Here is a 14,220-nt window from a genome sequence, read left to right as displayed (position 1 = left end):
TCCCTTTCAGACCCAAACCCTCAACCCTAAAACTTACAGATATTCTTATTTTACACTTACTTTGTTCAGACCAATGTGTAGGTGATGGCTGATCATTCTGAGTTCTAATTTCCACAATCCTCTTTGTGTCAGATGGTAATGATTCACACCTCACCTTAAGGTCGACAGTTTCCCCACTTTTATATTTGTGTGTCTCAATGCTGACAGACATCTCTTCAATCTCTTCTTTAATGCCCAAAGTCACCAGTTCATAATCCTCATTCATAATGTTGGGACTATCCTGTTTGGACCGGACTGCCTCCCATTCACAGTCCTCCTCCTCCTTGATAGTTACATTCATTATCTCCATGATATTTCTGTCACATGTCTCCTCTTTCACTTCCATCTTGATATTGAATTAAAAAGCAGCTTCTCCTTTCTGACTGTTGAAAGAACAGAATTTAATTCCATCAAAACAGAACTACACAGAACTAACAATATTTCAGTTTGTTTTTATAGCGCTATCCCAGTTAAGGTTTACATTAAGTGAGAGGGGTTAAGAAATCAAACTATAGCATGTTGACAGCAACTCAGCACTTTTCATGTACATTATTAAATGTAAACAAATGTAGAATATGAAGTAAAGCACCAACAGGCTTGAGAAAGACTAGCTCCCACAGCTGTGGCCCACTAGCATCCATTACTTGGCTTAAACATTCTATGTTCAAAAGTAAAAGTGCTATATAGCAGGTCACCGGATTTGCCTCATGTACAAGTTTAAGATATGCTTATTGATTTTCCATGACAAGTTTGTAGAAACAAAGAAGTAGTATTAATGGTGTAACAATTAAGACATCATTAATTTAGACAATGACACTAACAGCATAACCCATCATAAAGTACTTTATGGAGTAAAGATTACAGACCAACAAGAATGGAAAAATGGCACAACTGTCAAAAATCAAACAACACAAAAAGTAGAAACAGTACCCAGTGTAGTCCTGAAACCTAATAATATCTGGATTGTACTGTTAATTTCTGAAAACTTTCCTTTTTAAATCAAAAAACTAAAATGTACAACTGCTTGCTGAGTAAGCAGGTGTAGTAAAATATCCAGTACACCAGCAACATTACGTACGTTTTGTTCATCAGTGTAATGTTCTCCAACCCCCCCGTAATCCACTTCCTTTCTAATATAAAGACCCATACCAGCAGTTTTGACACCACAGTTTTAATAGACATGGAGAGTCATGTATAACAGAGGCATCAATAGGTTGGGAGCCTTCACTGATACAGTGTGTTGCCACACCCACCACATGACGAACCACCTCAGGACAATAGAAGGTTTGTAAATAAATCTGTCTGGAAAGCAGCCAAATGATACGAGTCCTATTTCAAAATATTTGAAAATCAAGATCATTTTTTATGAACCTCTCTGATTATATTTTTTTGCTGTTTCCTCACAGTGTTCCACCATATTAGTGAAACACAACCTCCCCTTTCTGAACCCATGCACACTAATTACTAACGCAATTGCTCTGGCCATGTAATGCTTGATCTTTTCCTTAATAATTCCTTCAATTACTTTACATATAGTGCATTTTAAGCTTAGTGGCCTATTGTTACTTGGATCTGCCCAGTCACACTTTGTAAATAACAGGAAAATATTTGCTATACGTGTTATCCAGTCTCACTAATTTGTTTGATTTTAGTCTTCCTAATACAAGGGAAAATCAAAAAGGCAATTTGAAAACAAGCGGCCAACAACACATTTGTGATTGCTTATAGGAAGTTTGGTTATGCACAACGCAACGCTCTGCTATAAGCCTGATTAAAGCCAAGAGCAAACGAACATGTACACTCCACTGCAGGATTGCACCTTTGTTGATCAATGTGTCCATAGTGTGATATCTTTTGGAAGAAGAAGTGAAACTTACTGAAATTCACTGAACGATGTTGGTTCAGTGCGAAAGTGAAAACAGCATGACCCAACGAAAAGGTTTATGAAAGGGTAGTGTAACAAGGCGCTATATAAGCACCCAAACCGACACAGATTAGACATGGGAGGCACGTATAAAATCACAAGACTTTTATTTCTCTTCACCTGTGGGGCACGTCTTCCCCATAATCCCCACAGGCACAACACAGTCCCAAACACACAAACGTAAATCACCACACTCCTCCACAAGCTTTGTCCTACTCCTCCCAACTCTGGCCTTTGAGTGGTGGTTGCTGGCTCCTTTTATGCCCCACCTGGAAGTGCTCCAGGTGCTTGATCACATGTTTCGGGCTGCATTCCCGGGTGAGGCTGAAGATTTGTCCAATTGGACTCAAGAGCTCATGCAGCGGCCCCTGGTGGCCACCCCAGATCCCAACCAGGCTGTGGAGAACTCCATCTCCCATGGAGCCCTGCAGGAGGCTGAGGCACCGCTCCAACCCAGGGGGGCAGCCATCCAGCATCCAGGGGGAAGTATTGCACCATCCAGGGCTGCTCCCCCTAAATATATAGTGAAGGGGCATCCCGGCCGGGCATGGGACCCTGCCATTTGTCACAGTAGAAATGTATAAATCGAGATGAACAAATGTAACCAACTAAGCTTGATCTGGCTGACAATCAACATTGCATACACAATCCCACTTTGACATGGTAAATGCCTTCATCAAAGAAGACTAACGAATTATGATGTCCGCTGTTGCTGCACATTTGGATACCAGCTATGGATCTGCACATCCCATAGTGCATGATGGCTTGGAGTAGCATGAAGTTTACGCAAGATGGGTACCCAAAAAACTTACTAATCTGTAAAAGCCAATACTCTTCGATTCATTGTAATTCCATTTCAAGTGAGTTTATATTAGTTTATAACCAGATTGAAATAATTGGAGTGATAATAGTTTTCCAGATTTGTCTATTATTGTTTTCAACACATGTAATGACACAATGTGAGTGATTATAAGCCTAGAGCTATTTCAGATGTTATTTTCTACTTGTCTGGAGTAGAGAAACAGCAATTCACACTTGGGTAGGTAGCAATGTTCAATAATGTCAATAACGGTGGTGGGTGATGATTTATTGAGGAAAAAAGAACATGGAAATGTGGACTAAAAACATTAGTTCAAAACAATCCAGTAAATGTAACTGCATAACCTATTTATTTATTTGTTTTAGCAAAGATGAAAGATTACAGTTTCTGTTATTAGATGTCTGCAAAATTATTAAGACACCCATAAAATTGTATGAAACCTATAAACAAGTTTTGATGAGCTGGCTTTTACTTAACTGATGCAATTATGCTCCACAAGGCTTTTTCCTCTGGGACAATGAACAAATCACCAATGAGACATGATTGCTAACAACATTTTAGTGGTTCACTAGATAATAAGAAAAAACATGTGATTGTTATTCTGACCATTACTTTGTCAATGTCTATTGAATAAGAGAATCTAAAAATGTATATTGCTCTATCTATATACTTTTTTCTCTTTAATTAAAGGAAATCACATGACTGGACACTTTTTCATTAAACAGTTAATTATCTATAAATTCAGTTAACAGTTATAGGAAAATAAGCGTAACAATTTTTAGAAGGTGCTTATGAATTCATAAAACTGATCCTCCAGTGACAACAAAGGAAATACTGTCATTTAAATTGGACCTTTTACTTTCTTGTATACGAAGTATAGGGGAAGTATTGTAATCGTCCAGAGATTCAATGTCGAGATTTTGATGAATCTCACCATTTTAGACCTCTCTGACTTTCTCGTATACGAAGTATAAGGAAAGTATTGGAGTCCTCTAAAAATTCCATTTCGAGATTTTGATAAATCTCGACATTTTAGACCTCCCTGAGTTGGAAAATAACATTTTAGGAATTATGTCATTCTGTGTGTCTGTGTGTGTGTGTGTAAGTGTGTGTAAACACGATAACCTGAGTACGCTTTCACTTAGGTCAGGGGTCCTCAATCACGGTCCTGGAGGGCCACAGTGGCTGCAGGTTTTTGCTCCACCCCAGTTGCTTATTAAGAAGCACTTATTGCTCAAGTAACACTTCAGCTTCACTTTAGTTGTCTCGCTCATTAAGATTTTGAACCCTTATTACTTATTTTAGTCTTAAACAGCTGTATTCTTAGTTTTTAATTGTTCCTAATTAGCAATAACATGCAAATGAGAAAAAAGACCAGCATTTCTCCATTTAGCTTGTTACCATTTACACCTGTGTGTACTTATCATGCACTATTGGGTTTAATTAAATACTTGGAAGGAAAGTGAAGAGAAAAAAGTGAAGGACTGAGAATTACTCGTCCATTTTAGCCTTCAAATCATTTGGATGATATCCTTAGAAAGTGGAAGAAAATCCAGGATATGAGAATTACCTGACATAGCAGAGTTAAAGCACTGACAAGCCATGAAATTAAATTATTGGCAAGAATTGCTTTCTAATTAAGCAACCAGGTTAGAACAAAAACTTGCAGCTACTGCGGCCCTCCAGGACTGTGATTGAGGACCCCTGACTTGGGTCAACCAAAATTTGCATACAAGTATTAGGTACACAATGTAGATTTCTATCAACTTTTCCATTTCCGTTAACCAGAAATGGTACTTTACCTTTTATTCATGCAGCGGCAAAATCCAATTTATTCAACTTTACTTTTAGAATAATTGTTCAATATATTATTAATTTATTATTATTAATAAATAATTTATTTATTATTATGAATTATGTCAAGAGTGTTTTGGAGGTGAAAAGAGTGTCAGACAGAGTAATGATTATGAAGCTGGAAATCTGAGGTGTGATGATGAATGTTGTTAGTGCATATGCACCGCAAAATGGGTGCGTGATGGAGGAGAAAGAAGATTTTTGGAGTGAGCTGGATGAAGTGATGAACAGCATACCCAAGGGACAGAAAGTGGATTTCAATGGACAGGATGGTGAAGGGAACAGAGAAGATGAGGAGGTGATGGGTAGGTATGGTGTCAAGGAGAGGAATGAAAAAGGTCAGATGATAGTGGATTTTGACAAAAGGATGGACTTGGCTGTGGTGAATACGTATTTTAAGAAGAGGGAGGAACATAGAGATACGTACAAAAGTGGAGGAAGATGCACACAGGTAGATTACATCCTATGCAGAAGAGTCAATCTGAAGGAGATTGAAGACTGCAAAGTGGTGGCAGGGGAAAGTGTAGTTAAGCAGCATAGGATGGTGGTCTGTAGGATGACGTTGGAGATCAAGAAGAGGAAGAGAGTGAGGGCAGAGTCAAGGATCAAATAGTGGAATTTGACAAAGGAAGACTGCAAGGTTGAGTTTAGAGAGAAGGTAAGACAGGCACTGGGTGGTAGTGAAGAGTTAACAGACAGCTGGGAAACTACAGCAGAAGTAGTAAGGGTGACAGCAAGAATGGTGCTTGGCGTGACATCTGGACAGAAGAAGGAGGAAAAGGAAACCTGATGGTGGAATGGGGAAATACAGGATAGTATACAGAGGAAGAAGATGGCAAAGAAGAAATGGGATAGTCAGAGAGATGCAGAAAGTAGACAAGAATACAAGGAGATAAGAGAGGTGGCGAAGACTAAAGAAAAGGTGTATGATGAGTTGTATGAGAGGCTGCAAACTAAGGAGGGAGAAAAGGACCGATGGGCTAGACAGAGGGACCGAGCTGGCAAAGATGTGCAGCAGGTTAGGGTAATAAAGGATAAAGATGGAAACATACTCAAAATCGAGGAAAGTGTGTTGGGCAGATAGAAAGAGTACTCTGAGAGGCTGATGAATGAAGAAAACGAGAGAGAGAAGAGGTTGGATGATGTGGAGATAGTGAATCAGGAAGAGCAACGGATTAGCAAGGAGGAAGTAAGGACAGCTATGAAGAGGATGAAAAATGGAAAGGCTGTTGGTCCAGATGACATACCTATGGAAGCATGGAGGTGTTTAGGAGAGATGGCAGTGGAATTTTTAACCAGATTGTTTAATGGAATCTTGGAAAGTGAGAGGATGCCTGAGGAGTGGAGAAGAAGTGTACTGGTGCCAAAATTTAAGAATAAGGGGGATGTGCAGGACTATATTAACTACAGGGGGATAAAACTGATGAGCCACAGCATGAAGATATGGGAAAGAGTAGTGGAAGCTTTGTTAAGAAGTGAGGTGATGATTAGTGAGCCGCAGTACGGTTTCATGCCAAGAAAGAGCACTACAGATGCGTTTGTTGCTCTGAGGATGTTGATGGAGAAGTATAGAGAAGGCCAGAAGGAGTTGCATTGCGTCTTTGTGGACCTGGAGAAAGCATATGACAGGGTGCCTCAAGAGGAGCTGTGGGATTGTATGAAGAAGTCAGGAGTGGCAGAGAAGTACACAAGATTTGTATAGGATATGTACGAGGGAAGTGTGACAGTGGTGAGGTCTGCGGTAGGAGTGACGGATGCATTCAAGGTGGAGGTGGGATTATATCAGGGATCAGCTCTAAGCCATTTCTTATTTGCAATGGTGATGGACAGGTTGACAGACAAGATTAGCCAGGAGTCCCCGTGGACTATGATGTTTGCTGATGACATTGTGATCTGTAGCGATAGTAGGGAGCAGGTTGAGGAGACCCTGGAGAGGTGGAGATATGCTCTAGAGAAGAGAGGAATGAAGGTCAATAGGAACAAGACAGATTACGTGTATGTAAATGAGAGGGAGGTCAGTGGAATGGTGAGGATGCAAGGAGTAGAGTTGGCGAAGGTGGATGAGCTTAAATACTGGGATCAACAGTACAGAGTAATGGGGATTGTGAGAGGTGAAAAAGAGAGTGCAGGCAGAGTGGAATGGGTGGAGAAAAGTGTCAGGAGTGATTTGTGACAGACAGGTATCAGCAAGAGTGAAAGGGAAGGTCTACAGGACGGTAGTGAGACCAGCTATGTTATATAGGTGGGAGACGGTAGCACTGACCAGAAAGCAGGAGACAGAGCTGGAGGTGGCAGAGTTAAAGATGCTAAGATTTCCACTGAGTGTGACGAGGATGGATAGGATTAGAAATTAGTACATTAGAGGGTCAGCTCAAGTTGGATGGCTGGGAGACAAAGTCAGAGAGGCAAGATTGTGTTGGTTTTGTCATGTGCAGAGGAGAGATGCGGAGTATATTGTGAGATGGATGTTAAGGATAGAGCTGCCAAGGAAGAGGAAAAGATGAAGGCCTAAGAGAAGGTTTATGGATGTGGTGAGAGTGGACATGAAGGTGGTGGGTGTGACAGAGCAAGATACAGAATACGGGAAGAGGTGGCTCTGTGTTAACCCCTAAAGGGAGCAACCGAAAGAAGAAAAAGATATTAATTTGATTTGATTTATTGTTCATGGTTCTTGTATGTACATAATATAAAATACAATCATTGTCTTGCGGTTTACTCCTCAAACATCCATCCATCCATCAATCCATTTTCTAACCCGCTGAATCCGAACACAGGGTCACGGGGGTCTGCTGAAGCCAATCCCAGCCAACACAGGGCACAAGGCAGGAAACAATCCTGTGCAGGGTGCCAACCCACCGCAAGACACACATAAGCACACCCACACACCAAGCACACACTAGGGCCAATTTAGAATTGCCATTCCACCTAACCTGCATGTCTATGGACTGTGGGAGGAAACCCACGCAGACACGGGGAGAACATGCAAACTCCACGCACGGAGGACCCGGGAAGCGAACCTGGGTCTCCTAACTGCGAGGCAGCAGTGCTACCACTGCGCCACCGTGCCGCCCCACTCCTCAAACATCCATCCCCATATCTGAATATACAAGAAAGTCAAGGGGAAACCACTCCAGATTTTGTTATTGATAAAAAAAAAAAAAACAATGGGAGAATTGTCATCTAAAGCAATGCACCAATAAATGGTTAATAAAACACTTTTGTGAGTTTTTTGATGGAAATTATGTTTAAACACTCTGTAAAGTGGATACAGTATTTTTTTTTCCCTGGGTGTATTTGCCATACATTTTTGTAGACCTCTTTTCTTAGGCTTGATGAAAAAAATTACTGTGAAGTTTCCTCTTAAAACTTCCTACATCCTACAGTATATTAAATTCTGATAATACTGTAAATCATTTAGCTCTGATGAACACTGTATAATTAGAAATTGTACTACTACTGTACATGTGAATCTTAAATGTATAAGACAAAGCTCTCCAAAAGAATAACCTAATTAATACTGGCTTATATGGCCTAATTTATTAATTAACTCAACTGTACTAAAAACTTTGCAATGCCACAAAAAAGTAAAACTATTAATTTGTTATGACTTTTCAAACTCAATTAATTTAACCTTAATTTAAATAGTATGTGTTATTTTTTTTATTTTTCGTCCTGCCTATAAAAAACACAAGAACTCATCAAGATTGGTTATATACAGTATTTCTAAAATGAACAAAGCATTTAATTTTAAAATATAAAAAATACTCTGCACTACATGGCTCGCACAAATTCTCATGTTGTTTAATGGAAAGAGTCTAAATACACCTGTTATACTCAATAGATGAGCATTTTTTTTTACCGATTTGTGTAATTGTATCACAATAGTTGTACTTTCAATGAACTCTGTGTCAGTTTAGCTGTTTAACTCTTTAAAAAAGTGAAGTTGCCTATTTCTAGAGCTGAAAGTATTTGGCAAATACCAGAAAACAGCGATTGAATACTACGTGGTTGAGAATGAATATTAATCGGAGGAGGTGTGTCTAAGGGCTTTAAAATATATGTGGAACTCGAGCACGTGAAGAGCAGCACAGATGTAAATAAATGACAATTCATGCGCGACGCAGAACATTTAACTCGAGCACAGTCCAGTGATTTACTTCGCTTGAGTTTTAGTGAAGTCGCATTAGCCTGCCTGAAACGAATGACAAGTCCTATTCCATAAAATAAAGGACCCGAACTCGGATCACTTACCTTCTGTTTCTGTGCAATATAATAATGCGATGGCAAGAGCGTAGAAAGAATCAATTAGGCCTACGTTTAGGAACGCGAAATGCTCTCCAAGTCGCTAATATCAGTTATCGTCGCTCTTGATGACGTAAAATAACGCGCCTGTTGAACTCAGTTTACGTGCATGCGCGGTCGCTCGCTCTAGTTTACAATAACCCTTGTAAAGCCAGTCTTTTCGAGAAGGGTATTTCTGCAGACCGGAGACATTATGGGCAGATCTGAAGGCGGGATAACTGTAAATGGAAGTGGATAGTATTGGCTAATTCAGAATTTCAACGAATGAGATTGTTGTTAAAGTGTGACAATCAAAAACTCACTCAACGTTTGAAGTTGTCTATCAAGTGTAACTTCCACCAATCTTTTCACAGTTAGTGATCCCTACCGCTTTGAGGTTCCGCCTCATAGAGTTTCTTTTGAAATAGTAGCAGCGAAGAAACTCTATTAGACCAAAGAAGAAGCGACGAAACGAATTGTTTGTTATTTCTGACAATGGAAGTAAGTTTGCTTCTAAATTAAAACGTATGAAATTTGCAATTGCTAAGTTTTCTTCGTGTTTTTCAAATAACTTTTTGTTTCTTTGTTGTGATTGTACGTTTGTATAAATATTAATATATGTTGTATTCACGTTTGTATTAATAATCATTTTCGCTGTAGTAATTGATGCATATTCAGTGCTTGAAGTGGTCCGGCACTCAGCGGTGCTGGCAAATCTTCAAACGCCGCAAAGCAAGTTTCACGAGCAACATCCACCCATACCCACCCCCTCTCCGGTGCTCAGTGGAATGCTAGTAGATCACCGCCAGTAGTTTGGTTCCCTATTAACTCTGTGCTTGGATACTCATATAGGATTATGTCCAGCTCAAATATCTGTCATCTCTATCTTGTTACCAGTCGTGATGCTGATGCCCATCAGTGCCTGCTGTACAGTTGGACTACTGACCTCCTCCAGTCTCAGAGACACTAAAGACAGGCTGATGTGTTCAGCACACCACTAGGACCTGATGGAGTCAAATGGAGGCTCAATGAGATATGAACAAACATCTGTCATGTTTTAATCTCTAAATGTAACTTTAGCATAAGTAATATGTATTATAATAAACACATATTTGACGATCTTAAAGAGGTATTTAAAATCCCAAAAGTAATAAAGGTCCAATTAAGTCAAATAATTGAATACCCTGATTAACAGGTGCACAGTCACAAAAACTGCAAAATTATTAGTCTTTTGAAGGCATAATATTTGCTCTTCACAGATCGTTTAACATAGTAAACTTCATTGTAAAAATAATAATTGAAAGGTGACTGTAGTATATTGTAGTCTGGACCTTTGTAGATTCCATAGTGATATGGAATTATGGGTATTGGGGAGCTTAAAGGAAGTGACATAAAATATAAGACTGTGCAACGTGTAATCTAAAAAAAGGGACCTGTTAAAGTTTATTACCTTGAACCTGTCTCCGTCTTCTTCCTTTTTATTGGTACAATATTATTGTCCATAGATATAACAGTGACTATTAGCACTATGACAACTGTGTTTCTTACATTTAACATTGATAACATAGAGACAGCCAATGGATTCTTTAAAGTCACAATTTTATTGCCAGCTTTCTTAACGTTTTATATTCCCTGATACCTGAACGTGAGAGTGTCAAGTATGTGATTTGTAATAATCTGTAATCATAATACAGCTAAAAAACAAACTTAAATAAGTGATTCACAGGCAAGAAACTCACTGGAGCTGCTGGTATATTGAGAACAGACATGAAGACCGAAGAATATTTGACTGACATCAGCAAACAAAGAACAGATTGTGATCTGCAGGCAAGAAGGGGCTATGTTCATTTAAATTTTCTTCAGACGTTGTTCAGTAACGATAAATATCTCATATGCAAACTTGTATTATTATTTTTTCAGAACTGCTACTTCATAAATGACTGTGGTAAAAATACACTGCAGTCTTAATAATGCACTCGACAAAGTACTATAGTGTAACATATTGACACTAGTAGACTATCGTCGGAGAGGTATTTTATGAATATACACTCCGTCTCTTACAGTCACTTTATCTTGGCCGTCCACCTTTAGAAATTACACCCACCTTTCTTTTTACGTATCCAAAAGGCAATTGGCTAAAGTGGCCGATGAATGACAAATAACACCGTTTAGCGATTTGTTGAATAAAACGGTGATTGACCGCGACGTTTAAATTTGCGATTGGCTGATCAGTGACTGACGTGCGCAAATTTAATATATGATTGGCTGAAATCGAAAATGCTATTAACGGCCATTTTAATATCTACTTGGTCTTTTCCGCTGCTACTCCTCTTTAAAAGATGAATACGTAGATGAGAACAGGATATTCCCCTTGGAATTTAATCGATTTAAAACTGGTCATTATTTTTAATTTACGGGACAAATGACATAAAACGGGAAGTCTGTTCAGTCTATTTAATGAATGATTAGAAAAATTCACTAGTAAAGATACGTGGGTGCTATTAAAGTGTAATCCGTGCGAAAATTATATTTAAAAAAGGCTCATTACTGCTGCAAAGTGTGTAGTGATTAAAGTTCGACATATGAGATAGATACTCGATCTTTCGTAATTACTCAGAGCACCTTAGTGTTCAGTTTTATTGTCATTCCGTCTGGTTTCTTCGCGACGTTATACAGGTGTATAAGCAATTAATGCCTTAACCAAATAAGTGGTTTGTTTATAACAACAGAGGCAGTACTGTCACTAAACGTATCTAGCGTTCCCGACATTTTAAATGCTCTTCTTAACGTTGCATTCAACTTTTTTAGCAAACCGTCCCGTATTCTTGTAACAGACTGACGTGTTACGTCATTCAGAGCGACGGAACTGGAGCCGTGCTGCCTCTGCATTGGGCAGTGCACAAGAGGAAAGGATATTGTCGAATGTTTACAAGTGAGCCGAGGCAGACGTGTGAACGACTTAACACATAATCTCATCACCGACGGACAGCATATAAGTGTTCAAAGTTTGGGAACGCCTCTTTATGGATTTGTGAGTTTTCATTCACTGTTATTACCTGTGACTTGAATCAGTGACGAGCAGTGCTTTGGTGTCCACCAGCCCGCTACCATTGTGACCTTTGCTTTTCATTTGTACCCGTGTCTCCAGTTCAGTTTTCGTTTTGAGTGCAATTTATACTATAAAGCGCCCAGGCACACCACCTCCCCTTCATTACGTTCTGCATCTTCCCTCGGGCTTGGCCTTCTGGAATCGCCGAACTTGTGGAGGTGGAGATTCTGCATACAACGCGCTTTGATTTGTACCTTTCTTTCTCCTTTATCAATACGCGGTTTCCAGTTCAAAGGCAATCGAGGAGTTGGTGACTGGTAGGCTGCTGAAACAGCAATGAAGAGTCGGGCTTTACACATTTGATTACTAAAAGAGAAAAACGAACTTAAGCAAATGAGTGTGGAGAAGAGTCGGGGAGGATACGAGCTGAGAACGTGTACAAACACATAGTGAGAGAAAATTCTGACGCCATAACCCTATTGCTCCTTTATCTTGTCTATAGAAGTGTAAACCGAGTATTAACTGAGAAAGTTTGGACATCATCGTCGTCGGTAAGAGTGCTTTTATAAAGTATCGCTGCCAGTAATTCAGTTTAGACAGCACATACCTTTCTTCAGGCTGTGTCAAAGGTGGCACGATCCTATGCTTCAGGACACTAAGTCGAGGCCAAAAATTATTGTTAATGAGATTTATGAATGTTAATAAATTTGTGGTTAGTGTTGCTGCTCGCAGTTGACTGAATCTGAACCTTAGCCGATTCATGGGGCTGTATGGAGTTTTTATGTGTGCCATGTGGGAAGGAGATTCAAGACTGAGGTGAACGGAGAAGGTTTATCAGGTATATTGACCCCAGACAGAGGTAGGAAAAGAGAAAGAAGAATAAGAAAAAGGGGAAAACAAAGGACACTTTTTTTTTCGTTCTTCTTACTCTTCCTCATTTCCCACCTCTATGTGGGAAAACTGCACTCTAAGGCCGGGTTTATATTTCACGCGACGCATGCTGCAGCGGACGCTCCTGCTACGCAAGCGTTGTAGTGTTTATACTTTTGCGCGTACTTTACGTAAATCTGGAGGAATCCGCCGGGTGGCAGTACGAGATATTATCACGGTGAGAACATGTTCGGCTTCTCTGTGCTGTGAATTGCCTAACAACCAATAAATTCCAATGACACCTTACCGCAATATCTCTGAAAAGGATGTTTATTGATTAAATCCAGGGATGTGTCCATTCCAGCAAGCATTGGGCACGAGTGAGAAACAATCCCTGGAAGATGCCTCGACTCATCACAAGATGAATACAAGCACACACATACACTAGCGTCATTTTAGCGGCACCAACTCCTCAAATCGGCATATCTTTGTAAGGAAACTGGAGCACACTGAGGAAACCCAGCAGGAAAACGTAAACTCCAGGCAGGTAATATCAGCGACGTGACTCCCTGCAAGACAGCAGCGCTAACGATGAGCCACTGTGTCACCCCATGTGTGTAATTATTAACAGTATTCATTATTTAAACAGAATTACCGATTTATCTGTAAAATGTAATATACATACTTTAATGCTGTTCATCATGAAAGTGATATCAACTATAAATCTAAGGATTCTAAATGTGCAGAGAGTTGGAATATCATACATTTAATGTGCTCAGTTTGGCGATCTATTGCTGGCGATTCGCTGCTGTCAGGAGCAGAGGAAGCCCTAGAAAAAAAGACAGCATAGAAGACGGTATGTGAGACTTTTTAAACGTATCGTGTCATTACGATCGGGAATATGCGACGCTTGAATATAAAAGCACCATGAATACATTTGTATGTCGGCATTTTGCATAACCACATCGAACCATTGATCAAATATCGAAGCGCGCCCACCGATCTCGTAGGATCCGCAAAGCGGCTTTCTGTCACAAGTAGATCGTAAACAGACTCTGACGTCACATTCCAACTTTTAGCACACAGCGCCCCCCGCATCATGGCCGCCACGCGTTCTGAGGGTGAAGTGTAAACGGGCCCTAAGGGTTATCCCGACATCTAATTCGCGTATCTTCTCTTGGGCTACCACTGATCCTGTTTACACTTATCTACTCTTTTAAATAGCTCTCCCTGCAGGCTAACGTTTAAAGATGAGCAAGTTTAGTGGACTGGCAGATCTAATTTGGCTTGGTGTAATTGTGACCAAAAGATAAAGTACGCAGAACCTGATAAGAATATATATAATATAAATATGCCAATGTTTTAAGATGATATGTCTAATCT

At 39.8% G+C, this 14,220-nt stretch overlaps 2 protein-coding genes across 2 annotated transcripts in view; one reads left to right on the top strand and one right to left on the bottom strand.

The window, feature by feature from the left end:
* The window catches only part of LOC114667391 (zinc finger protein 501-like), a 29,680-nt gene extending 20,607 nt beyond the window's left edge, over positions 1 to 9,073 (bottom strand). Inside the window, exons 1-2 of the mRNA XM_028822674.2 lie at positions 8,889 to 9,073; positions 61 to 422 (exon numbers count right to left, since the gene is read on the bottom strand). Coding sequence (XP_028678507.2) covers positions 61 to 385 — 325 coding nt within the window. The 5' untranslated portion in view covers positions 386 to 422; positions 8,889 to 9,073. The remainder of the gene's footprint in view (positions 1 to 60; positions 423 to 8,888) is intronic.
* LOC114668170 (oocyte zinc finger protein XlCOF6-like) overlaps positions 1 to 14,220 on the top strand; it is a 93,316-nt gene that overhangs the window by 61,417 nt on the left and 17,679 nt on the right. The gene's annotated exons all lie outside the window — the stretch shown is intronic.

This window comes from Erpetoichthys calabaricus, chromosome 1 (assembly GCF_900747795.2).
Source record: "Erpetoichthys calabaricus chromosome 1, fErpCal1.3, whole genome shotgun sequence".
Classification (NCBI taxonomy): domain Eukaryota; kingdom Metazoa; phylum Chordata; class Cladistia; order Polypteriformes; family Polypteridae; genus Erpetoichthys; species Erpetoichthys calabaricus.
Note: the sequence above shows the minus strand (reverse complement) of the source record. Positions and strands in the feature narration are given on the sequence as shown.